Raw genomic sequence first — 27230 nt, forward strand, 5'->3', positions numbered from 1 at the left:
CCTTTTTCCACTGGAATTTTTGAGAATAATTTTTATTATAAGTTAAAATAGCTGTATAAATAAAAGATAGCTGTTGATTTATTTAAATTCCATCAGACATGCTTTATAAAAAGTACAAGTACTCAAGCTATTTCTGCTTGTAGTTTGACTCTCCACTGGCCCAAGGGTGCCTGATGATGGGCACTTTGCTGAATGCCTCATGGCTCTCACTCTGCAGGCACGCTCGGCAAGACTGAGAACTGGACCAGTTCTTGCCTCAAGTCCCTGCAGAACCTGCCTTTCCTCTATAGCACCTGCTTCTGCCTCATCCGCTCTTCTTATGGATCCCATATCTTCCTCTTTATCTTCCTTTCCTTTATAAACTGGGCAGAATGAAGAGCAGCCATTTATTCCTTGAAACATTTTCATGCAGCTTGTTACTTCTCCCGGAGGGCTTTTAATCCTCTGGTGATAGAATAAGTGATTTGATCTCATCCAGCAAACTTCCTGTGTTTGGGTCAGATTCCTTTAACTTTGCTCAGTGAATTTCAGTCATGAGGAAAGGTGCAGAGAAATAATTTTGGGAGGGTTAAAGAGATTGGGCAGCTCTTCATATTACTCCTGAAATCATGGTAGGTTCAGTTAAACCTGAGTCCACACCTGCTGTAGTCATTTTTTCCCACTTTTATTTAGAAATAATTGATATACCTCACTGTATAAGTTTAAAACATACAGCATGATGGTTTGATTTACATATATTGTGAAATGATTACCATAGTAGGTTCAGCTAACGTCCATGTTCTCATATAGATACAATAAAAGGGAAAGAAAGAAGAAAGAAAATTTTCTCCTTGTGATGAGAGCTCTTAGGATTTATTTACTCTCCTACCCACTGTCCTGTATATCACACAGCGGTGTTAGCTATAGTCGTCAGGTTGTACAGTACATCCCTAGTACTTATTTATAATTGGAAGTTTGTACCTTTGACTGCCTTCCTCCAGTTCCCCCTCCCTCCATCCTCCTGCTCTAATCATTTTAGTATGTGTGGGTCTTGGTGTGAAAAGAGGCTCTGTCTTGCTCCCCTGGGAGGGAATGTCCAGTGATCCAGTGGAAAACACAAGGTTTTTATAATCAGATGAAGATTTGAATTTTTTCCACTATGTGCTGGCTGTTTGTCCTTGGCAAATTACCTCACCCCTTACCACCTTCATGGATTCCCTCGCCTGTAAAGTGGGACTAATCATCACTGCCACTCTTGGGCTGTAAGGCAAGCAGAAGCCTTACAGAGAAGTTGCCGCATACAGGTTTACTGATCTCTGAGTCCTCATTTTCCCGGCTCTTCAGGGTCAGTGCTTTCCCTGTTAGTAACTCCTGCACAGCAGGCGGGGGGCCCCACAGCTTTCACTTCTGCACTGTTAGGCCAGAATTGTGTGACTGTGGTTTTAAAAGAGATACATACTCAATTGAGACAATTTAGGAAATACAGAAAAGCAAGGTAGAAATGATCTAAAGTCTCGCAACTCAAAAACAACTCTTGGCATACTTCTGTGCAGTTGTATTTGCCTCCATACTTGTAATTATCCTGCAAGCATATGTGAATTTTGTATCTTGCTTTCCTATAAGTAAGTTTTTACTCATATTCTTGTAACATCCCTTTGTGACTATTTAATTGTTATATACTGTCCTATTATTTGGCTGTACTTCCTTACTTTTGGACAGCCTTGTTGTTTGCGGCTTTTACTATTAATACTGCATTAACTATCCTTGTTCATATAGCTTTCATATGTTTAATAATATTTCCTTATTAATATCCTTAGAGGCAGAATTTTCCAAGTTGAGGAGGAATGTTTTTCAGCTTGTTGTTTGGTGTTACTTACCAAATATTTATTAAATGCTTATTTCTGTGGCACAGAATCCAAAGCATTGGGTGTAAAAAAGGAGTTCACTTTAGTTTTTGCCATCTAGGAATTTTCAGCTTAGTGGGGGAAATGAGGTAATTATGTAAAAAGTTACATAGCCTTGGGAAAAATTAACGGTTATTTCCAGGTACCGATGGAAGAGGTGTCATTAGGCAATAGGATGAAAGTATGTGTGCCATGGAGATTTTAAAAGGAACAAGATTTTTTTTTACTGCATGCTTGGCCTTATTTGTATATCACAGCAACATTGTATGGCTGGTGGGATCCCCATGTTAGAGGTATGGAAACTAAGGCCAAGAGAGATGGTCACACAGACAGTAAATAGTAAATTTAGGATTTAGAAATCCCATGTGACCTGCTAAGAACTTCTTGGCTTTTTGTGACAGTTTCATGCTCTTGATTATCATATTCTTTTCTGCAGACTTGCGTTGGGGCCCTTTTTTTTTTTTTTATTTTTTAAGCGTGATAATGAACCAAATGGGCTGTTATCATATGCTCATGATCAACTCATTTTTTAGGTCCCTTTTATTACCCTTTAGAGTAGAGATTTAGTGTGGCTAGAGTGTGTCTTAAGAGAATCTAGTCCACAGGAAACAATTTCTGAGTTCATAATTTTTCCCTATCAAGAAAGTGGGTATGTGGAAAACATTAAAGTCCAGTCTAAAAGAGCATTTATAATTTTACGTTTTTAATGGTTATGTTTTTAAGTAAGTTTGAGATTTTCTTGTTTTGTTTTAGGTTATCTTTATTTTATTACTTTTTGTTAAAAATAACCCCCTGAAGTTTCAGATTTCACTTGTGTTTCTCCTGATTTTTTATTATTTTATAGAAATCTTCTTCCTATTACCCATGTCTGTATAGAAGAAGGAGAAAAGCCTATGGTGATATTGCCTTACATGAATTGGGGGAATCTTAAATTGTTTTTACGGCAGTGCAAATTAGTAGAGGCCAATAATCCACAGGTGAGAAATATTTGCCCACATACCAATTATTTACCAGTAGCTTCTAATATCTTTGAAGGTAGATGTTAACATTCCTATATATAAACTGTTTAGAAGTCTGTAAAAAGAAACTCAAGGTTGAACCAGAAGATATTGCTAATCTGTTGATTTAGAGAGAGATGGTTTGTGATTCCTGTCTTGAGGCTTACACTCTGCTGATGCTGAAGGTTTTCCGTGTATTAACCATTGTGTATTATTCATAATCACCTCAAACCCTCTGTGACACCATCTCAGTCATTTTCCTCATAACTCTTTGAAGGTACTTGTACTAGATCTCCCTTCTAGGAATGGAAATAGACCTTACAGAGCCATTTGGTCCATGTTGTAAAAAAAAAAAAAAAAAAAAGCTGGTGGTAGCTGGAGGTGTAGATTGTCGGTGATAATTTGGTAGCCAGGGTTTCCAGCAAGTGGTTGGCAGCCAGAGCCCACCAGCATCACCTGGAGAAGAATTTCATTCCTCAACCTACAGTCCTGGCACATTAGCTCTAGAGGAGCACATCAGAGAGAGCTGTAAACTAGCATTAGTTTGAAAATGGTCCCCGGGGGGTAACCTCCTAATAAAAGCTTAATATTGTAAAAGAAAAGAACAAGTTATTGAATAATAAACATTTGAAATATTACCCTTAGAATTCAGCATTCATTGAACAGATGTTTATTTAGCTGCTACTGTATATGCTGGATGTTGGGGAGATACACCTAACAGATGAGAGTGAAGTAAATGGTAAATTACGGTACAGAATGATAAGGACTGTAGTAGGTATAAGTATAGGAAGCTATGGGAACATGTTCTTGGTCAAGAAGTAGCTTTTTAAAACTTAGTGTGTAGGTGTATTTTGGGATGGAGTAAGATTGTGGAATAAAATAACTACCATCAAAGTTTTTGTGCTAACTGCAGACATTGTCACTTTCTGTTACTACAGGCAATTTCTCAACAAGACCTGGTCCACATGGCTATTCAGATTGCCTGTGGAATGAGCTATCTGGCCAGAAGGGAAGTCATCCACAAAGACCTGGCTGCTAGGAACTGTGTGTAGGTGCCATGAGCTTGTCACTGTCATTTGATATTTAGTGTTCCCTGAATTTGGGTTCTCTCCAGGAGTCACAATGGGAACTGTGTTGTATTTATGAGTGATTGTGGTCCATAGTTTTTCAGTATTCAATTGTATTTGATGTTCATATCTACTTTTCAGCATTGATGACACACTTCAAGTTAAGATCACAGACAATGCCCTCTCCAGAGACTTGTTCCCTATGGACTATCATTGTCTAGGAGACAACGAAAACAGGCCGGTTCGGTGGATGGCTCTTGAAAGTCTGGTTAATAATGAATTCTCCAGTGCTAGTGATGTGGTAAGTACTGGGACCCCCAGATATCAGCGGAATGGAGGAGGCTCCAAATGCTTTTAAAACGTTTTTCAATTTTTTTAATCTGATAACTGTTCCCCGAAGTTTTTTATTCAGAAAGCAAGTATAGTTAGTTTTCTAACTGTCAGCTAGTTTGTGACCCAAACCATGGCCCATCATTGTGTGTAATCTCATTTCATCCTCATGATAACCTGTGAAGGGGCTATTAACACTATGAGATAGGTAGACACTATCCCAGTTTTAAAGGTGATGATATTGAAGTTAGGTTTTTGTTTTTGTTTTTTTGCAGTACACGGGCCTCTCACTGTTGTGGCCTCTCCCGTTGCGGAGCACAGGCTCCAGATGCGCAGGCTCAGCGGCCATGGGTCACGGGCCCAGCCGCTCTGCAGCATGTGGGATCTTCCCGGACCGGGGCACGAACCCGTGTCCCCTGCATAGGCAGGCGGACTCTCAACCACTGCGCCGCCAGGGAAGCCCTGAAGTTAGGTTTTTTCAAGTCTCAGAATGACCAGGTGGCTGTCAGATAGTAAAGATTTATTGTTTTCTTTTTTTCAAACGACCTCTTCCAAGTTTTATGGCCTGTGTAACTTACAGTTCCCCAGATGTCACTCTCTTCCTTTTTGTCAGTTTCTGGGTGGTTCTGTCTATTCAAGCAGATCATATAGTGGGATCCTTTCAACTTAGTGATGTATAGTTTCAGAAGCCACAGTTACTTGCGTGTATTTTGTAGGCATTTTAATTGTTTTTAATTTCTGCCACTTTTTAGTTTGATTTGGAAAATTAATTTATTTCCCTATCTCTTGCTTAATGCACTTTATTATTATAGCTGAATATTTAGAGATTAGGTAAAACTTCTGCTTATAAGGCCCCCCTGTATCACTCAATATCTGTTAGTGTTACATGTAAAATTTTATAGAGTAATTTGCTTCAAAGTTTCAGCTATAAAAATTGGGCTTACCATATCATTATATCTTGTGTCTCAGTGATATATTTTATTTATAATATAGGGTTTCCCTTTTACTAAGCTTGTGTGGGTTAAGGACTACTCTTTTAATACACAATTTCCCTCAGTATATTAGTGTCCTGTGGCTGCTGTAACAGATTGCAGCAACCTTGGTGGTAAAACAGCAGAGGCTTATTCTCTCACAGTTGAATTCTGGAAGCCACGTGTTTGAAATCAGGGTGTAGGCAGGGCCGTGCTCCCTCCAGAGACCTTAAGGGAGAAACCATCCTTGCCTCTCCCAGCTTCTGGTGGCTCTTGGCACTCCTTGGCTTGTGGCTGCATCTCTCTGCTCCATGTTCATACCACCTTATCCTCCATGTGTCTGTCTCTCGAAACTCCCTCTACCTGTCTCTTACAGTGATACATATGATTGCATTTAGGATTTATCTCATAATCCAAGATATGTTTCTACTCTTAAGGTCCTTAACTTAATCACATCTTTTGTCATATAAGGTAATACCTATAGGTTTCGGGGATTAGAATGTGGACATATCTTTGGGGCCACCATTCAATCCACTATACTCAGTAATTGAAATTACCTAAGATTTCCTTATTGAAAAACTAATCTTCCAATTTAAAATCCTTGAAATGATTTGTTAAGGGAGGAACCCTCTCTTGTTATTATAGTCTTTTTTTTTTTTTTTGCGGTACGCGGGCCTCTCACTGTTGTGGCCTCTCCCGTTGTGGAGCAACAGGCTCCGGACGTGCAGGCTCAGCGGCCATGGCCCACGGGCGTAGCCGCTTCGCGGCATGTGGGATCCTCCTGGACTGGGGCACGAACCCGTGTCCCCTGCATCGGCAGGCGGACTCTCAACCACTGCGCCACCAGGGAAGCCCTATAGTCTTTTAATTTAATTTTTTCTTTCTTTTTCAGGAGCTAGGTTAGCTATTTGATATATTGTGCCTTTCTGCATACCACGTGTTTTGATGAAATGTGCTCACTTGATGTGAATGAGCAAGTTACATATATAGTTTTTAACCTTTTTTCCTGTAAGTGAAGGTCTTTCATTATGCATATCTTCAAAATACTTCGTTTTAACTTAATTTAAAATCAACTACTCTCTGAAAAGAAAAAAAAAAAAAGCTTATCTGACACTTGTGAGATGGGCAGAATAGATATGAGTGATGATGCGAAGGATGTTTTCTGTTTCATGGAGCAGCTGCAAAAGTTAATAGTGGATGGAAACTTTGTTGCCACAGTCTTTCCCAGCCAGAGTCATGGGGCCTTTTGGAGAATGGGTGGAGGTGGGAGGAATAAATCCTGATTCTTAGACACAGAGCCCTGAGGGTTCAGCTTGTATAGCAGTGGGAAACTAGGCCTAGTCTGTTCTTCCAGAGCTGTGATAATAAAATAAAACTTCTCTAACATTAATGTCAAGAAGTTAAAATTCCAAGTAAAGCAATACAAATACGCCAAGCAACTTACATAGTTCTCATAGTTATCTAAAGAGAACCTGGACTTCTTTTTGGGGGAAGGAGGGGTTGCTTTTTTTGTTTTTGATGTTTATTTTTCTCAAATGATGTTTAAAAAAAAGGAAAGCAGAGCTTGATTTAGGCTAGCAAACAGCTGCTGTATTGAATGACAGTAAGGACCAGTTATACTCAGGTGCTTGTTTTTCAGGTTGCCAAATCTTTATTCAGAAGTTCTGAATTGTAGGTGGGATTCTTTACCAGTTTCTACATTAAGCAAAGCCGTTTTCATGGGGAAAAAAATTGAGTTTAACTTTGGTTTTAGAACATAGTTCAAAAACATAATATCAGTTGAATTAGAGCTACATGGTTTTCAAATCCACCCCTTTAGTAGAAAAGCCTGCATCTGAACATTTTTGAATGCAGAAAAGTAAAAGAAACTTTCCTCACATCTTCTTTGAAAATATCATTCCATATTTGATTTAAAAGATTAATTCACTCATCTCTTTGGAATGTTAATATTCTTTTTAATGGTTGATTTTAAAATTTTATGGTTTTATTACTCATGGAAATATAGCATAGTTGCCTTAACAGAAATGAGGTGGCAGTTGTGGTGAACCCAAAACTAGTTTAACGGGTAGGAAAAAGAAGATGTTTCTTAGATGGCAGTCTATAATACAAAGATGCCATGTAAATTCAAGGAGATTGGGAATTGTTTGATTATTCTCTTAGAAAAAGGAATTGATAAGTAATATTTCAGAGGGGTATGCAAGATGGCCAGTAGTACTGTTAGCTTGCACAGTGGAAGCCCCCAAAATATGCATGCTTAATTTAATGTATTTGCTTATTTCTATGTAAGTATTCCATTGTATATTTAAGCAGTAATAGGAAATTTTTTTTAGGAATTATTTTTTATAACACTTATGATCGCATATTTCACAGGAACTCCAGAGTGAAAATTAGATGATACACTTCAACTAATGAGACTATAGTTAATAATACATTTCTAAGCAATGTGATCTGCATCTCTTCAGCTGGGTACACTGTGCTGTATTAGCTGGTAAATTCCATATAGAGGATATATGGCTTGGTTAAGCAAATATTTCAAAATCATACTTAGAATTAGTTATTCTTACAATTATGATATTTTACAAATTTTGCAACAGTTCACATATTTTGTGTAAGAACTTGCCTTAACAGGAGAATTACTTTAAAATCATCACCACTTTTAGCATGTCTTGGCATAAACCTACTTGAAATGTCTGTGTGACCCAAGTTCTTCTGAGCTGTACTTAGAATGTGATGGTGAGAATACCCACATTGATTTACGTTTAACATGGTCAACTCCTAAAATGTTCAGATTTTTCTTCTTTAGATTCTTATAAATTCATTTCCTTTAAAATGTATTTTTCCCCTAAATATCTTTTGCCTTGGATAATTGAGATTGAAAGGAATGGGAATACTGTTCTGTTTCCTATGACTGTGATGGGGCTGTTTAGTGTAAAAATCCTGCCTTTCTGTTTTGTGGGATTGAGTATTTTTTGAATTCTTATGTTGAAGCACACATGTTAAATTGCTTTTTAACATTTGTATTGAATTGTGTATACATAATCGTTATGCTGTGCTTCCACTTTTCCTTTATGGATTAAATTGGGGTTTTAAAAAGCTACATTTAATATTGTACTTTCGGGCTGTAAAACTTCATTCAGAGTCAAATGCAAAATAAGTAATGTAACCCCATTCCCCCCAGAATATCTACACATGTAAAATACATATTTTAGCTATTAATGTAGCATCTAACAAATGATATTACTGCCTTGGAGGGAAATTTTCTCTGCCCTTAAAAGACCCTTAACATTTTTGCATTCCTTTATAGTTAAAAATTCTCCCTGATTTATTTGGAAATACATTAATGTTTTCTGTCTTAAAAATAATACATTGCATTTCTGGGTTGTGTTTTAACAGTTTTTACTGGAAGGATTCAATATTTTACTATGTCAAGATTGTTATGATGTTAATATCAGCTTTTAACTGTTGAACTTAGGAAATATGCACAACCAGATTTGACTAGTTATAAATCTCTAATATTATTCTAAGATATGACATCATCATAGCCATTATTAAGAATTTCTGGATATTGTTTTTATTCTGCTTTCATCAGATGTGGTACTGCCATAAATTTTTTTTGGTGACTTTCTTTTCCTTTATTTGAAAATAGATTTCTTGATTTATGTCTTCTTTGAATTATTTAGCTAGTTATAGTAGCTAACATAATTCTGTAAGAGGCTACCTTCTATTAAGAGACTGAATGCAATCAGGAATACACAATTAAGAGCTTTTTCTTGGTGGTTTTCTTGCCTTTATGGTATTCCATTGTGTTTACAAAGCATTTTCTTGGGACAAAAACAAGTCAAGGAAATGACTTCCATGTTAGTCTTATCAGTGTGGTTTATGGCAATGAGGAGATCCTTTAAGGTATTCAAACAGTTTTTAGGGTGCATGGCATATGAAAGTGTGTTCCTTGACACTTCTTTTGTGAACATTAGAGATTATCTCCAGAAGAAGGAGAGAAATCTGTAGTTATGCAGATACTCTGTTTGCTGCAGAGTGCTTCTTATTGCTCCTCTTTGCCCAGTGCCATGGAAAGTCACTGCCACAACCCTGAAGAGACTTGTGCAGGAGAAACTCACATTCATAATGTGCCCATGAAGAGTGGTCTTCTGAACTACTGTGGTGTCAGAGAGAGCTATAGTTTTCAGAGAATGCTTATTATTTTTAAAAGAATAGAAAACTTTCTATTTTATTCCATTTCTTCATTATTAATTTTAGAATAATACTTAAGAGTCCCATTATTTAATTTGTTTCCACTATGGTTGCACATTTTACACATCAACAATCTTAGACTTACTATTTAAATATTCATGTTAAGATGAATTGATTAAAAGACATTAGAAAAAAGCTGGAGAGGTGAAAAAATCATTCAGACATTACTTTAGGAAATAAAGATTTAAAGTTTAATTTTATTAACATTAAGAAAACATTGTTTAGTTTTATGAAATAGTCCTAATATTTCCTGGGAATGCGGAATAAATGGATTTACTTTAGGAACAGTTAATATATTTTCAGAGTGAACAGTTCCTGTCTTGTGATCAAGTAGTTGCACTCAATTTATTTTCTGTATTTGGCTCTCCTTGAGAATAGATATTTTCCTTAAGAGATCTTGTGAACATACCCTTCCTTTCCTTTCCTGCCTTGTCCTTATCATTCTATTTAATATCCCCTTCAAATAGCCCCAGTGTTCTGATAGAGCAATGTCTAAGCATCTGATACAGTGGAGGAAAGTACCATATATAGCAGATATGTGTGATGGCTTGGTAGGCATCCAATATTAGATCCTAGGACAGATTTGGTCTCTTTTCGGTCACGTAGGACACTCTGTGCCTAAAGTTTGCGGATTTTTGAAGTTGAGTTAGCAGACATGTACTAAATTTGATAACTGATGCAGTCAAAATGCACTTTCTATATAGTCATTGTACACTTGGGTACATTTGTTTAGCTGGAATAGAAAAGTATTAGCCACAGTGATAAGTATAAAGGATTATTAAGATTTTTAGGTGATAGTTTACACTGAAGAATTGTTAAAAAGAACTCTTTAAAGGTCACTTGTGTGAATTTATTAATTGGATCCTGGCCCCTGGCCCTTGCCTCCACTCAGTGCGCCAGGGGCCTGGCCCACCACTGTGCATCCAGTAAAGCTTTTTTAAAGTAGCATAATTCTATAGATACATATTTCCACTGTGGTTATTGGAAAGGCCTGGAAAATACGTGTCTGAAAAATTAAAATTCGTAGAATAGTATAGCTTCAAAAATTGGATATTCAGAAAGGGGTATATACTAATAAAGCCTGTACCTCGAGTACGGCATAGTGTTAGTTTTGGAAACTTGTGAAAATTGTTTAGTTAATGAAAGTCGATTAAACTCAAGCTTCCACTGCTTGGAATGTTACTCCATGATATTTTGATCTTCAGAGTGAACTCTTAATTAAAGGAATTGGTAAAGAGAAATCCAAACTCCTTCGCCTTGGTTTTCAGAACTTCTGTTCCTTATCTTCTTGTTTCAGTTTTATATTTTCTACTGTACGTTTCCTTATATTCTGCATTTAAGCCAATCCGAAATTCCTGCTGAGTCCAAACTCACCAGGTGCTTCTGTGCCATTTAATTTGATCATCTTTGGATCCCAGAGAATTGTATCTACTTAATGACACCCATAAAGAATTCTTTATTTACCTAATAATGGCACCTATCACACACTGCCTTATATTTTCTGGCACAAGTCATTTTTCCCAGAACAGGCAGTGGGGAACTCTGACTTAATTATTTTCCTTTAGAAGGTTTTCCATATTTACAGAATTAAAGTTGTGTGTGTGTGTGTGCGTAGCAGTGTTAATCTTATCCTTAGAGAGCTGTGTACTTGACTGTGTAAAAGAATCTTGGAGGGCCTCACACTGTCCTCTTCTCCCCTCTGTTTCCATGTTGAATCCTCATTTTTCTCCTTGTCTCACTCTTACAGACTTCAATTCAGAGATCCCATGTGTTCTTTTGACTACAGTTGTTATTTATGATTTATTAATTGACATTTGTGGCCTAAGGTCTCCCTCTTAAGTATTAGATATATTGCATAGATACCTACTCTGCTTTTGTGCCCAGGGCCCATGTTTCTGAAAACGTAAGTGCAATCTTTGCACTGTAAAGATGCAACACAATTGAGGACAACAGGTAGACTGTCTGGTTTGAGGGGAAAACATGATTGATTTGCTATGGGGCATGTTAAGTTCAGGATACTGATGGGTGGAATGTAGGTCTGGAATTCTGGACAGACATAGAAGCAGGATATTAGAAATTGTACATCAGCTTCGTAAAAGTGTGTGATAGAATAAACAAGAGAGTTTGTTGATCTCAGAGGTGGCGAATATAAAGAGAGAAGAAAGCCAAGAGAAAATGTAGGGAATATTTACTTTAGTTAGTGAGAAAGGGAAGATGAACAATGAATAAAACAGAAAGGTAAGAAGAGAATCCAGAGAATGCTGTGTCTTAGAAACCAAGGAAGGAAATAGTTTCAAGGAGCGTCTAGTCTCTAAACATATCTGCAGTAATCAGAAAGGATGAGGAAATCTTTGAGGGCTTTTGAACAGGCAGGTTTAGTAAATCATTAAAGATGGATATGATTGTTAAGGGCTCGGTGGGAGGTGAGAAAGTGGAGACAATAAATAGATTACACTTTGAAGAAGTTTAGCTATGAAAAGGAGTGGAAGGATTGTAGCTTGATGGGTTGGCAGGATCAAGAGAGGTTTTATTGTGTTAATGTTGTATTTTATTTTACTGGGTTTGTTTGGTGTGACTTTTAGGCAGGGAAGCAATGGGGAGAAAGAGATGGACTTGTGATTATTGGAGGGGAGGTCCAAGAGATGATAGGTGAACGGGCTCAGAAGCCCACGTAAAGGTATAGTTTGGCATAGGAGGAGGTATACCTCTTGTCTGAGATGGGAATAAAGCAAGAGATGGGAGAGAGCAGGTACAGAAAATTCTTGAAGAAGGATCTCTCATTGACCTATGGGACAACTTCAGTTGCTGAATATAGTTGTAATCGGGGTCCACAAAAGCATGCATTGGAGATGCGGGGCAGTAGGGGACTAAAAGAATAATGAAGAAATAACTGAAATGTTTCCAAATTTGATTAAAACTGTAAACCCACAGATCTAAGAGCTCAACAAACCCCAAACAAAATAGGCACGAAGAAACTAATGCGTTACACGTTATAATCAAATTGCGCAAAACTAGCGATAAAGAGAAAATCTTAAAAGCAGCCATAAAAAAAAGAATGTTAATATACAGAGGAACCAGGAAAATTTCTCACTGGAAGCCATGCAAGGGAGAAGACAGTGAAGCAACATCTTTAAACATCTTTAACATCTACTGTAAGAAAAAACTTACGTAGAATTTTATATACAGATAAAATATCTTTCAAAAACTGAAGGGGAAATAAAGACTTTTCCAGAAATAGAAAAGCTGAAAGAATTCATAACTAGCAGATGCACAGTATAAGAAATGTTAAAGGAAGTCCTTTAGGAACCAACCAGATGGAAATACGGGTCTGACGAAGGAACAGAGAATACCAGAAATGGTAACTGCATGGGTAAATGTATACAGTTTTTTTTTTCTCATTACTTAAATCCTTTAAAAAGATAATTGAACATATTTTTATGCGCCTTGTGTAGTAATTGGTAAAATAGAAAATCAGTAAGGATATAGATTTCAATGACAGTACCAACCAACTTGATCTAGTTAACAATTATAGAACACACCATTCAACAACAGCAGAATGCATATCTGCAGGTTCACATGGAATATTTACTAAGGTAGACCACATTCTGGATCATGATCAAGTCAATAAATTTAAAAGGATTTAATTCACACAAAGTAGGGTTTTGTGAACACAATGGAATTAAATTAGAAATCAAAAATAGGAATCTAGGACTTCCCTGCTGGCATAGTGGTTAAGAATCCGCCTGCCAATGCAGGGGACACAGGTTCAATCCCTGGTCCGGGAAGATCCCACACGCCACGGAGCAACTAAGCCCGTGTGCCACAACTACTGAGCCTGTGCTCTAGAGCCCATGAGCCACAACTACTGAAGCCCGTGCTCTGCAACAAGAGAAGCCACCACAGCGAGAAGTCTGCACACCGCAATGAAGAGTAGCCCCCACGCACCACAACTAGAGAAAGCCTGCGAGCAGCAACAAAGACCCAATGCACTCAAAAATAAAAATAAATTAAAACAACAACAACAAAAAGGAATCTAGAAAATCCTCAAATATTTAGAAACTAAATAATACACATTCAAGTAACCCATGTGTCAAGGAAGTAACCAAAAGGGAAATTATAAAGTACTTAGAATTGAATGAAAGTAAAGACACATTTCAAAATTTGGGGGATGCTGCTCAAGGGCGACATGTATACTATTAAACATCAATATTAAAAAAGAAGAAAAGTCTCAAATTAGTGACCTTAGTTTTCACCTTAAGAAACTAGAAGAAGAGCAGTTTAACTCCCAAGTAAGTAGGTGAAAGGAAATAATAAAGATTAGATGGAAGTCAGTGAAATATGAAACAGAAAAACAGTAGACAAAAATCAAGTGAAACCAATGCTTAACTCTGAGAATATCATTAATGATGACTCTTTTGCCAGACTAATCAGGAAGAAAAGAAGTTGCAAATTAACGATATAATGAATGAGAGAGATATCATTAAAGATTCTCACAGGTATTAATAGTAAGAGAATATTATGAACTTTTTCCCAATAAATTTAAACACAGGTGAAATGGACAAATTCTTTGGAAGATAAGAATTTTCAAAGCTCACTCAAGGAGTAGATAATCTGAATAGCCATATAAAAATTGAATTTTTGGTTTTTCTGGCCTTGCTGTGTGGCTTGTGGGATCTTAGTTCCCCAACCAGGGATTAAAGCCAGGCCCTCAGCAGTGAGAGTGTGGAGTCCTAACCACTGGACTGCCAGGTAATTCCCCCAAAATTTAATATTTAGTTAAAAACCTGCCCCAAAAGAAAATTTTAGGTCTAGATTAAACTCTAGGGCACAGCCGAATGCCTTCAAACATTTAAGGAAGAAATAATAAAAATTCTATACAATTTCAGAAAGTTGAGGAGAGAATACTTTCTAACTCATTCTGTGAAGTCAACATTACCTTGAAACTGATCTACAGATCATTGTCACTCATGATCACAGATGCAAAAATTAAACAGAAGTTTAGAACCCATGAATGTATTTAAAAATAATATTATGACCACATAGGCTTTATCCCAAGAATACAAGCTTTTTCAATCATTTGAAAAATCGAGCAGTGCAGTTTACTGTATTAACATATTAAAAAAGAAAAACCATATGATCATCTCAGTAGATGCAGAAAAAGTATTAGAAAAAATTCCAAAATTCATTTCTAGTAAAAATTCCTAGCAGTCTGATAAAGGGCATCTACAAAAACAAAAACAAAACCCTATAGCTGTTATCATACTTAATGCTAAAAGGCTGAATTCTTTTTACCTAATAACAGTAACAAGATAAGGGCACCCACTCTCATCAGTATTGTTCTCAAGGTTCTAGCCAGTGCACTAAGGCAAGAAAAGGAAATAAAAGGTAAGAAAATATTGCATAGGAAAAAGTAACTCTTTATTTGTGGGCAACTTGATCGTCTATGAAGAAAATCCAATGTGATATACAAAATAGCTACTAGAACTAATAAATGAGTTTAGAAAGATTACAGGTTATAAGATCAATTTACAAAAGTAAGTTGTATTTCTACATACTAATAATCAGAAATTAAAGTTTTTTAAAAACATAAAAGCATCATAAAATATGAAATTCTTAGGAATAAATATGACAAAAATTGTGAAAGACCTATATGATGAAAACGCTATGAAACACTGTTGAGAGAAATTAAAGTCCTACATAAGTGGAGTGGTGTACCTTGTTTGTTGGCCAGAAAACTCAATATTGAGATGTTAGTTCTCTCCAAGTTGACCTATAGATTCAACACATTTCCGAAGAAAATCTTTGCAGGCTTTTAATTTTTTTTTTTTTTGTAGAAGTTGACAGATTGATAAAATTGATATGGAAAGGCAAAGAACCATAGCCAAAACAGCTTTGAAAAAAGAAAGTTATGGGTCTGATTTCAAATTACAGTAATCAAGACAGTTGTATTGGGATTAAGGTAGATAGGTAGATCAGTGGAACAGAATAGAGTATGTAAAATTTGGCCCACATATGTATGGACAACTAATTTGCAACAAAAGTGCAAAGGCAAGTCAATGGAGAAAGGATTCTCTTTTAAACAAATGGTCCTGGAGCAACTGGATATCCAGCTACAAAACAAATGAACTTCAATTTATACCTTGCTCCATGTACAAAAATTAACTCAAAATAAGTCACAGACCTAAGTGCACGACCTAAAACTATAAAACTTCTAGAAGACAATAATAGAAGAAAATCTTTGGAGCTTTGCCATAAGCAAAGATTTCTTAGACAAGACACCAACTCAAGATCTGTAAAAGAACAAATTAGACTTTATCAAAATTTGAAGCTTGTACTTTTTGAAGTAGTGTTAAGAGAATGAGAAGACAAGTCACACTCAGAGGATATATTTGCAAGTCATATATCTGGTAAAGGACATATTTGCAGAATATATAAAGAACTCTAAAAATTCAGTACAGGTATTCCCCACTTTTCAAAAGTTTGCTTTATGCCACTTCGCTTTTACAAAAGACCTATGTTAGTACCTGTTTTCACAAACCAAGAGAAATCGAAAGAAGCTTTTTGGTTTTACAAAAAAGAAGGTGAAAAGCAAAAATAGCATTCAAGTGTTTGTTTTGTAGCAGCCATTATAGAGGCATCTTGCACCCCAGGCAGTGAGAGTGGCCCCACCAATCTCCTTCCCCAGACACTACACTCAGCATCTCAGCATCAAGCCACCATGGCTTTGAACTGTGCTTGTGAGCATCTGTGATTTATCTCGATTTATATTGTGCATGTGTTAGTAAGATGTGTTCTAAAGTAATTGCTGCCTCACTTTATGGCATTTCTGTTTACAAAAGGTTTCATAGGAATGCTCTACTTTCAGATAGCAGGGGAAGCCTGTAATAAAAAAGCAACCCAATATAAAAATGAGCAAAATATTTCAACAGACATTTCACCAGTGAAGATATGTAAATGGAAAATAAGCACATGAAAATATGATTAACATCATTAATCATTAGGAAAACGCAAACTAAAACCACAACAAAATACCATTCCCCACCCATTACTATAGCTAAAATTGAAGACTGAAGTCTTTGCAAGGATATGGCAGAACGGTAGCTCTCTTATACTGCTGATGGTAATGTAATATGGTACATACACTTCGGAAAACAGTTTTGCAGTTTCTTTCAAGTATGAGATATTTTATCCTTAATAAATTTTTTAAAATTTATTTATTTTTGGCTGTATTGGGTCTTAGTTGTGGCACGCAGGATCTTCATTGTGGCCCATGGGCTTCTCTCTAGTTGTGGCACGAGGGCTCTTCATTGCCCCACGTGGGCTCTGAAGTTGTGGTGTGTGGGCTGTCTAGTTGAGGCCTGTGGGCTCAGCAGTTGGGGGCACGTGGGCTTAGTTCCCCCATGGCCTGTGTTCCCTGACCAGGGATCAAACCTGCATCCCCTGCATTGGAAAGCAGATTCCTAACCACTGGACCACCAGGGACAATTCCCAGTGTGGCAGTTTCTTAAAACGTTAAACATGCACATACCATATCCAGTCATTTTGCTCCTAGGTAAATGAAAGCATATGTCCTTACCAATACTTGGGCATAGATGTTCATAGCAGCCTTATTTTTAGTAGCTAAACCTGGAAATAATTCAATGTCCATCAACAGGTAAGTGGGTAAACTGCTGTATTCATACAATGAACTACTGTTCAGCAGTGAAAAGGGATGAACTGTCAATATATCATGGATGAATCTCAGAATCGTTATTCTGAGTGAAAGAAGCTAGACAAAATGTACAGTTTTAATAATTCCATTTATGTGAAATTCTAGAAAATGCAAACTAATGTTAGTGGCAGAGAGCAGATTAATGGTTATTTGGAGATAGTGGGGACTGGGAGGAAGGGATTAGAGCTGTAAGAATCTTTGGGAAGTGATGGATATGTGATATGTTCATTATCTTGATTGTGGCAGTTGTTTCAGAGGTGTGTACATATGTGAGAATATATCAAGTCGAACAGTTTATTGTATGTTGGCCATACTACAATAAAAATACATAAAAACTGTCTTCTGTCTTTGCTGTCTGACCACCACTGCTAACACATCTAAGACTAGTTCCTAAGTTTGCAGGATCTTAGGACCCAGCTAGGGCTCTTAAAAATATTGAGTTCCAGGCCTCAGAATTACTAGGATGGGGCTAAGGAATCTGTAATTTTAACAAACACTCCAGGTGATTTTTCTTATTACTCAAGCTTTGAAAGCACTTGTCCCACATTAAGTTAATTCCACTTTGGTCATCTGAACCTATTTCCATATATGAGAAAGGGATGTTAGGTTTCCAGTGTTAACAGAAAGGCCTAGCCATAAAACACTTGATTATGCTTTTGCTATGGTCAGATGAGATCATTTAGAATTGAACAAAATTTTTTTCTCATCATATGTAATATACTGAGGTCAGCCTGAAGTAACAGAATGGAAATCTCTGAATAGTCCCAACATTAGTGAATATTACATCAAAGAGTAAAAAAGAATTATTATATACTTTTTTTTTAATAAATATATTTTTAAATTTTCATTCATTTATTTTTAGCTGCGTTGAGTCTTTCATTGCTGTGCACGGGCTTTCTCTAGTTGCGGCAAGTGGGGGGCTACTCTTGGTTGCGGTGCGCGGGCTTCTCATTGTGGTGGCTTCTCTTGCTGCAGAGCAGGGGGGCTCTAGGTGCACAGGCTCAGTAGTTGTGGCATGCAGGCTCTAGAGCACAGGCTCAGTAGTTGTGGTACACAGGCTTAGCTGCTCCACAGCATGTGGGATCTTCCCGGACCAGGGATCGAACCCGTGTCCCCTGCATTGGCAGGCGGATTCTTAACCACTGCACCACCAGGGTAGTCCCGAGTATTATATACTTTTTGACAAGTCACATCTGTATATGTTGTTAGTGAAGAAAAAATTTTGTATCCTATATATTAAGAAGCTGTAAAATAACACAAGTTGGGAGAAGAGAAATAAGATGAATAGAAGAACAGTGTTATTCTCTACATGTTCTTTAAATGGATGTAGCAAGAGCCTTTTATAAAAGTTGTATAAAACTCTGGAAAAAATAGGCTGACCTTCTCATTGCCCCCTTTCCAAAGACGTCAAACAAGAGGAAATTATAGAATAAGTCTGTCTAAATTTTAAATGGTTCAGTTATCAGAAGACTTTAGAGAGCAAGTTTTCCACAAATTATCCTTGTGCTGTTTGGTCTTGATTTTTTTTAGAGGGTTGGTGAGCCAACATGTAATTAATCACTTTTTTTGGTTGTTGGCTTGTAAGGAAATGAAACTGCAACTTTCCCTTTGGCTTTATTGTTCTTTTTTTGGTGTTTCTTAGTGCTGCAGTATGTAACATAAGAAACTTAGATGGGTGCTTAGTGATAATGTGGGTACAACAATGTGAAAGAAGTATTTTTTTAAGTCATTTTATATATTTTGTACTGTTATGGTACCTGTGTACACTCCAGGTCTCAGATACCACCAGCATTACTATGAAAGTCTTACAGTCAGAAGTTGTTAGAACATCCCTTGTCAGTGGATGGGGTTACTCATCAAGTGGCAGTATCCACTTTTTACCAGTTCTTATTGTTTCTTCCTCCAGAATCTAGTTTGGATTGATTATTCCTTCCCCGAAGCTGCTACCGCAATCAGTGAATAAGAACAGACCCATATCATCTTGTAAATAAGGGGTAGGAACACCCTTCCAACTAGCTTCACTTCTTTGGGCTCTGTTCCATCTGTGTAGTGAACTACCTTCCCTGTGGCAGTTGGACACTATTTTATTTATTTATTAAAAATTTTAATTTATTTTATTTATTTTTTTGGTGCTTTATAAATAAATAAAGATTTTATTTATTCTTCGTTGCTGCACGCGGGCTTTCTCTAGTTGTGGCCAGCGGGGCTACTCTTTATTGAGGTGCGCGGGCTTCTCATTGCAGTGGCTTCTCTTGTTGCGGAGAACGGGCTCTAGGCAGGCGGGCTTCAGTAGTTGTGGCTCGCAGGCTCTAGAGCGCAGGCTCAGTAGTTGTGGCGCACAGGCTTAGTTGCTCCACGTCATGTGGGATCTTCCTGGACCAGGGCTCGAACCCGTGTCCCCTGCATTGGCAGGCGGATTCTTAACCTCTGCGCCACCAGGGAAGCCTTGGACACTATTTTAAAAATTAAGCATTACAATGACTAATTACTGTCATTATTAAAAGTTCATATAAAGTTTAAAGACAAACACCTGTATGTCAGCAGGCACCTTCCTTTAACTTTTATTAATTTGAAATCGTTTTTCCATTTCTAAGCAGAACAGAAGATTCCCCTTAAACCAATAGGTTTAGGGAAATTCCTGTAGACTCTGTCTCTATGAAGATTTAAAAAATATACATCCATCTGCATCTGAGCCCTGTCTCTTCCCTCCCCCCAAAGCACAGACCTCAAGGATGGCCGTTGTTCTACCTTAATGGTAACAATTAATAAAAAAGATATTAAGTTCCAAAAAGCTAAACACTTTGGTTTTGGTATTTAGGATAATGCTGGCCTAAAAATGAGTCGAGAAGTGTTCCATCCTCCCCTGTTTTCTGAAAGAGTTTGTGTAGGATTGTACTGTGGTTTGAATTGTGTTCCCCCAAAAGATAGGTTGAAGTTCTAACCCCTATACCTCAGAATGTGACCTTCTTTGGAAACAGGGTCATTAGAGATATAATGTTAAGATGAAGTCATAATTAAGGTAGACCTTAATCCAATATGACTAATATCATTATAAGAAGAGACACTGGCATGCAAGGGGAGAATGTTGTGTGAAAACAGAGGCAGAGATTGAAGTACTACAGCTGCAAACCAAGGAACACCAAGGATTGCTGGCAAAGCACCAGAAGGTAGGATTAGGCAAGGAAGGATTCTCCCCCGTGGGTTTCAGAGTGAGTGTAGCCCTGCCAACACCCTGATTTTGGACTTCTAGCCTCCAGAGCTGTGAGGCAAATTCTGTTGTTTAAACAGTCACCTAGTTTGTGGTACTTTGTTATGGCAGCCCTAGGAAACTAACATTGTATTAGGAAACTAATATTGTATTTTTTTCTTTCAAGTTTGATAGAATTCATCCAGTGAAATTGGATGCAGAGTTTTCTTTGTGGAAAGATTTTAAATTATGAATTCAATTTCTCTAAGAAATATTGGGCTGTATAGATTTTCTGTTTGTTCTTGTATCTATTTTGGTAACATATATATCAAGGAATTTGTTCATTTCATCTAAGTTTTTGAATTTATTGGCATAAAGTTGAGTTGCTTATAATATTTTTTGATGTCTGTAGGATCTGTAATGATGTTTCCTCTTTTCTTCCTCATATTGGTTATTTGTGTCTTTTTATTCTCTTTCATCAGTCTGGCTTAGGGTTTCTCAACTGGGGGCAGTTTTGCACCCTCCCTCCTGGAGGTGTGGGGCATTTGGCAATATCTGGAGACATTTTCAGTTATTACAACTTGGGGCATCCAGTGGGTGGAGGCCAGGGATGCTGCTGAACTAAACATCCTGCCATGCACAAGACAGCCTCTCACAACAGAGACTCATCCAGTCCACAGTGTCACTAGTGCTGAAGTTGGGAAACCTGTTCTAGGGCTTACAGTGTACACCTTCTACTTTCGAATATTATGCCACTTCATGTTTAATATAAGCAGCTTACAATACAGTATTTCCACTCATCCCCTTCCATCCTTTATGCTATTATGAGCATACATTTTACTTCCATTTATATTATAAACCCCACAGTGCATGGGATTTTGCTTTAAACAGTCTATTAAGCAAATTTTTAAATGAGGAAAAAATACCTAGTTGTTCATATATTTTTAGCACTCTTCATTTTTTGTATAGATCCAAATTCCCATTGGTGTTTTTTCTTTCCACATGAAGAACTGCTCTAACGTGTCTTGAAGTGTAGGTCTGCCAGTGACATATTCTCTCAGCTTTTGTTTGAAAAACTGTATTTTGTCTTCATTTTTCAAGTACATTTTGGCTTAGTATAGAATTCTCCATTGACAGTTTTAAAAAATATTCTGTCATTCCACTGTTTCCTTATTTGCCTAAATTATAATAAGAAATAAAACTATTGTTCACAAATATAAGGCTTTAAAAAATCTGTATACTTTAGAATAGTATTTCATTATTATTGAACAAAATAACTTAAAATTTGATGCACTGTGCTTAGATTTTATAAACAGACCTGTTCTTGTGTTTTTTTCCTCTTTTTCCCTTTCCTTTCCCCCCCCTTCACTTATAAAAAGTGTTTTTGGGGGCAGGTTATTTCTGTTTCCTCATCTGTAAAATTGGGCTACCAGTGATTCTCATAGGTTCGTTGTGAAAGTTAAAAGAGAAAAAGAACGAAAAATGAAAACAAAATGTCTAGAACTTGAAGGTATTCATAAACATGATAGCATGGTACACAGGTATCTTCCTCCTCATCCACCTTCAGCTCTCCTGACCTCAAGGCCCACGCATGGCAGCAGATCAGTGGGATCCCCCAGTCTGAGTCCTGTCCTGCCTCATAGCAGCAGCTTTGTGGAGACATATTCCTGCCGTCCACACACTGTCCAGAAGCCACAGGCAAACAGAGGAGCCCTGGCTGGACCATGACTGAGCACTGTTGCCACTGCTTATGATTTCTGCTCCTACCAGTAGTTTACATGTTGATTTTAAATAAATCTCATATTTTACCCAAGCAAGGTTGGAAGATATTCTTTCAGTATACTTTCATCTGTTAATTTAAATTATCTGAATATAGTAAAAATCCATGACATTATATTTTACATGATTTGCATTTTCCACTTTTCAGCTATGCAGACTAGCTATGGTATTTAACACATTTACCTATTAGGAAAATTTTAGACATAATTAATGGTTTTGGGTGGTGGGGCTTGTAATCAACAGTAAAAATAATTCTTTCCAATGGCTCTAATTACCTTAGAATATACAATAATGATATTCACATTAAAGGATGCATTCATTAAAATGTTCCTTTCTGTCCAACAAGAGAATCTAACTGGGTATGGTAGACTTCTTTTTATAAATAACATTTTGCTTTCATTAAGAGTTAATAGATCTGCTGGGACTTCCCTGGTGGTCCAGTGGTTAGGACTCCACGCTTCCAATGCAGGGGGCGCGGGTTCGATCCCTGGTCAGGGAACTAAGATCCCACATGCCACGCCTAAGATCCCACATGCCACACACACAAAAAAAGTTGATCAATCTGCTATTTTTGGTCCCTACCTGGCCACAGGCAGCAGCACTCTGACAGCTGTTTTAAATATCCCCTCATGGTGTTGCCGTTCTTCTTCTCAGTGGGCCTTTGGAGTGACGCTGTGGGAGCTCATGACTCTGGGCCAAACACCCTATGTGGACATCGACCCGTTTGAGATGGCCGCGTACCTGAAAGACGGTTACCGAATAGCCCAGCCGATCAACTGTCCTGATGAACTGTAAGTTTTTTCTGAGCTTGAAGACATGGATTTCACTCCATTTACGATGTTTGGATAAAAGAAAAAGAACAGGTGTCCATACTTGTACAGACTTCCCTTTTGAGAATAATGCCTCTTTGGACTTGAATTATACTCCTGTAGAGAAACTACAAAGTCAGCCAGACTCATTCATTCTTTAAGGCATTTGACATTAGGACTTTTTGCATCTCATATTTGTAGTGATTAATGTAATCCAAGAGACTTATGTACATAGTGAGAAAACACTGAACACTGTCAGTTTTCCTGTGTAGAGTGAGGACCTACACAGCCTTAAGGACATCCTTAGTTATAAAGAGCCTTTCTCATTGCTGTTGTGCCTTGCCAGCTGGTGTGAACTGATATACGTATAAGGAAGATGTTCTGGTCTGGTGAGTGGGATAGTTCCTGTTTCCTGCTTTTATCACATAGCTAGTCTTTCCATATAATGGGATCGGAGTGGGCAGGAGGCTGTTCAGGGGTGATTGAGTCTCAGTTCCAGTATCCCCTGAAGTTTTTTGTTTTTTTTTTTTGCGGTATGCGGGCCTCTCACTGTTGTGGCCTCTCCCGTTGCGGAGCACAGGCTCCGGACGCGCAGGCTCAGTGGCCATGGCTCACGGGCCCAGCCGCTCCGCGGCATGTGGGATCTTCCCAGACCGGGGCACAAACCCGTGTCCCCTGCATCGGCAGGCGGACTCTCAACCACTGCGCCACCAGGGAAGCCCCCCTGAAGGTTTTTATACTGTGGCAAGGTGGCAGCTTTTGCACAGATTTTACTGTAGATCAAGGATTCTTACAGTTTAGTTAAAGGTTCCTCTTCTTCCAAGTTCTTTCTTTCAGAACTCAAATACAGTTGACCCTTGAACAATGTGGGTTTGAATTATGTGGGTCCACTTACGTGTGGATTTTTTTCAGTGATAAATACTACAATACTACATGGTCCATGGTTGGTTGAATATGCGGATGAGGGGGAACTGGGGATACGGAGGGCTAAACTGTAAGTTATGCGCAGATTTTTATGCAGAGAGTCGGCGCCCCTCACCCCTGTGTTGCTTAAGAGTCAACTGTACAGGATAACACAGGTTATTATTTTGACTATGTTTTAGGTAGTTATATACAATCTCTATTTGCTGATATATTTTGACATGTTTCAGAATTGAAATCCACAGATATCATCCAGATAATTCTGCCAGATTTATCTGGATTATTCATCCAGATAATATCTGCCAACAGATAGTAATATTGATTGATTTTTTTAATATATCGTCCTCTCCACGCCCACATTTAGATAGACAACATAACTGGTATCATATTGACCAAAAGGTTAGGAGTACTATATCATCACTAGCCAAATTTTCTGGTCTTGTCACTCTGCAGATTTGCTGTGATGGCTTGTTGCTGGGCCTTAGATCCGGAGGAGAGGCCCAAGTTCCAGCAGCTGGTCCAGTGTCTCACAGAGTTCCATGCAGCCCTGGGGGCCTACGTCTGACTCCTCTCACAGTCCCCCAGCGTCAGGAGGAAGGAGCCTGCCAGGGCTCACTTGCAGCCGGTCACGGATGCCGCATACGCCACGCAGCGCCGCAGAAGCACATTTGTCTTCCAGAGCACCGTGCCTTAGGAATGCTTTAGAATCGGAACTATCTAAGGCAGACTTAATGATGTCAAATATTTTCTAGATATCACTTTCATTAGGTTGAACTGAAAATGTTTTTGTAAATTTTTTGGCCAAAAATTTTTTTAAACATAGTTAACTTTGGACTAGGGGTACATTCTTACAAAATAAATAAACAGTTTTTAAAATTGTTTAAACACAGGTATTTGGAATAGCTACCTTAGTGCAACTGCTTTTTATTTTTTTTACTTCATCAAGGTAATGTAGGTGATTCACCTTTAAAGTTTTTTGTTTGTTTGTTTTAATATTTATCACTAGTCTTGGGAATGGTTTGTCTTCAAGATGCAGTACTTTTTCTTAGGAAAAGAAAAACAGAAAAAGATGTCGGTTTGCCTTGTACAGGAAAAGGCAATATTGGAGGAGGAACACTGAAAGAAAAGCTAGAGGGGAAAAAAAGAGAAAAATACTTATTAGAAACAGAAACTGCCCTTCCATGGAGAATTGTTCTTTATTTTTTTAATGAAAAGGAGTTCTCCTTTCTTATTTTGGGGGAAGTAGGAGCTGAGTTCATCGAAACATCTTAATTTTGGCAGAACCTAGCATTTCTGTGAGCCAGAAGTGGGTTTGGGGCAGGTCAGTAGTGAACAGTGGCGATATTATTTATTTTTACTCTCTGGAAAAGGAGATAACACAATTCCAGAAAGTGAAATCTTGTTTCTAAGGTTAGGAATTCCTTTTATTGCACCTAGAATAGTGCCATGCACAGAATGGGTGCTTGAGTTGTTTTGAGTAAAAAAATGTAAACAGGTAGATTTTGTACCTATCTTCAAGGCTGGCTTAAGTATAAAATGGTTTTTTAAAAACACCTGAGAAATTAAAGGATTTGTTTTATATTATGACAGTATTGAAAATATTGTTCATAATGAATGATTGGTTGTGTCTGGTAAGTCTTTGAACACACAACAGCTAGATAGCCCTGTTTCATTTCATGGGTGTCTCACTCAGACTCCCAAGCCCTAACCAAGTGCAGCTGACTCTGCTCAGCCTCCAGGTTCTAATAAAAAGTTGAGATTATTATTACAAGGAAGTATTACAGCACTGAAACTTTTCTCCAGAGCCGTTAAATTCAGGGTATGTATATATTTATACTTGGCTAGAGTTGGCCTAAGGCAGAGTTGAATGGACCTCTTAAATAGCTAGGCGTGCATGTGCCTGCCTCTGCTCCCATTCTCACAGGTACATAGGAGAGAATGCGTAGCAGTTGGAGGCTTTTGCTGTTCTTAAAGGAGCTTTATGAATCAGCAGCACATCTGGGAAAATAGCTTACATGATACGTGCTCTGTCACAAGCAGGCCAAGAGCATGATCTTTCTGTATGCCATTTATTAACACTGGTTCTTTGGTTTTATGAAATACTCAGCCCCCTAAGGGGCCAGCTTTTTCAAAGCTCTTTGAACTTTGTAAGTTACAGAAGTTTTGGTTGACAACCTGCAATCTTAGAAGGCATTCAGTCAACAAATATTTATTTATAGCGTTTATTATGTATTATTATGCACATGCAGTGAGTGGTTCCGCTCTAGCATCCCTTCCAACATTCAGTGCATTTTTTTAATGTGTTCAGGTTAGTGCATTTTTTATATATCACAGTTCTGTGCACAAGATCGGTTCAAAGAAAAAAGTGCTGTCATTGACTTCCGTCCCAAATTACCATGTAGTAAGAGGTGCTCTCAGTTTGCTTGGATGTGTGGTGCCTTTAACCATATCTCTGTTTGTAAGCTGTTTTATTTTATGTATGTATATTTGTTTTAGAGGTGGTTTAAGACTTTAAATAGATTTTTTTTGCAGAACTACTTGGAGTCACTGACTTCAGTGAAAAGAGCAGTTACGAGATTTTCACGTCTGGGCTTTTTCCAGTGGTTTGTGAATATTGCTGAATAGATTTTGTAGAAAATGTAATTTTTATAGTAAAGAAGCAAATTAGCAAAGCACTGATGTGGTATAAGCTGGCCCTATGACCAAGAGCTCTATTATATTCTCTCCTTTCTCGTAACACCACCACTGTAAGAAAATTTTATTTATAGATGTAAGGAGGATTGGTTTATTCATTATGTATTTATTGAGCACCAACTGTATATCTGGCCTTCAAGGTATGCAGGGAACAAGACATGATGTTCCTCCCTTTCTAGGTCTCACATTCTGGTTAGAAGAAGCAGATAATGAACATAAGTAAGATTTTGGTAAGTGCTATAAGAAAAAATACAGAGTGGTATCAGAGAATAACTTTACATGTCTTTAGTCAGGCTTCTCTGAGCAGGTGGCATTTGAGCTGAGATCTGAGTAACAAAAAGCCACCTATGAGAAGATCCAGGCAGAAGGGACATAATTGCAGAAGCATTAAAGCAGGAATGAGCTGGCCTCCTGTGTCAGCCCTTCCTGTTCATCCTCCAGCTGCTGCCACTGGAAGAAGAGAACAGAGGCCAATGTGGCTAGAATGTAGTTAGGGAAGAGGTCTGGGAGATGTAGGAACAGACATTGGAGCAGGGTTGGGGGTGGTTGTAAGCCATGGGACACATTTATATTCTAAGTACAGTGGGATTTCATTCAAGGAGTTTAAAAAATGTTTTTAATTTTATTTT

General features: G+C 37.8%; 1 protein-coding gene across 2 annotated transcripts in view; it reads left to right on the forward strand.

Moving 5' to 3' along the window:
• The window catches only part of RYK (receptor like tyrosine kinase), a 94683-nt gene extending 69193 nt beyond the window's left edge, over nt 1-25490 (forward strand). The window contains exons 11-15 of one of the 2 annotated variants that reach the window (XM_029213963.1): nt 2728-2860; nt 3820-3929; nt 4090-4249; nt 22832-22968; nt 24361-25490. In XM_029213963.1, the coding sequence (XP_029069796.1) occupies nt 2728-2860; nt 3820-3929; nt 4090-4249; nt 22832-22968; nt 24361-24472 (652 nt within the window). In that variant the 3' untranslated portion in view covers nt 24473-25490. The remainder of the gene's footprint in view (nt 1-2727; nt 2861-3819; nt 3930-4089; nt 4250-22831; nt 22969-24360) is intronic. The other variant, XM_029213962.1, reaches the window with a different exon arrangement.
• Nucleotides 25491-27230: the final 1740 nt, after the last annotated feature.

Source organism: Monodon monoceros, unplaced genomic scaffold (assembly GCF_005190385.1).
Source record: "Monodon monoceros isolate NGI ecotype Baffin Bay Population unplaced genomic scaffold, NGI_Narwhal_1 Super_Scaffold_11, whole genome shotgun sequence".
Taxonomy (NCBI): Eukaryota; Metazoa; Chordata; class Mammalia; order Artiodactyla; family Monodontidae; genus Monodon; species Monodon monoceros.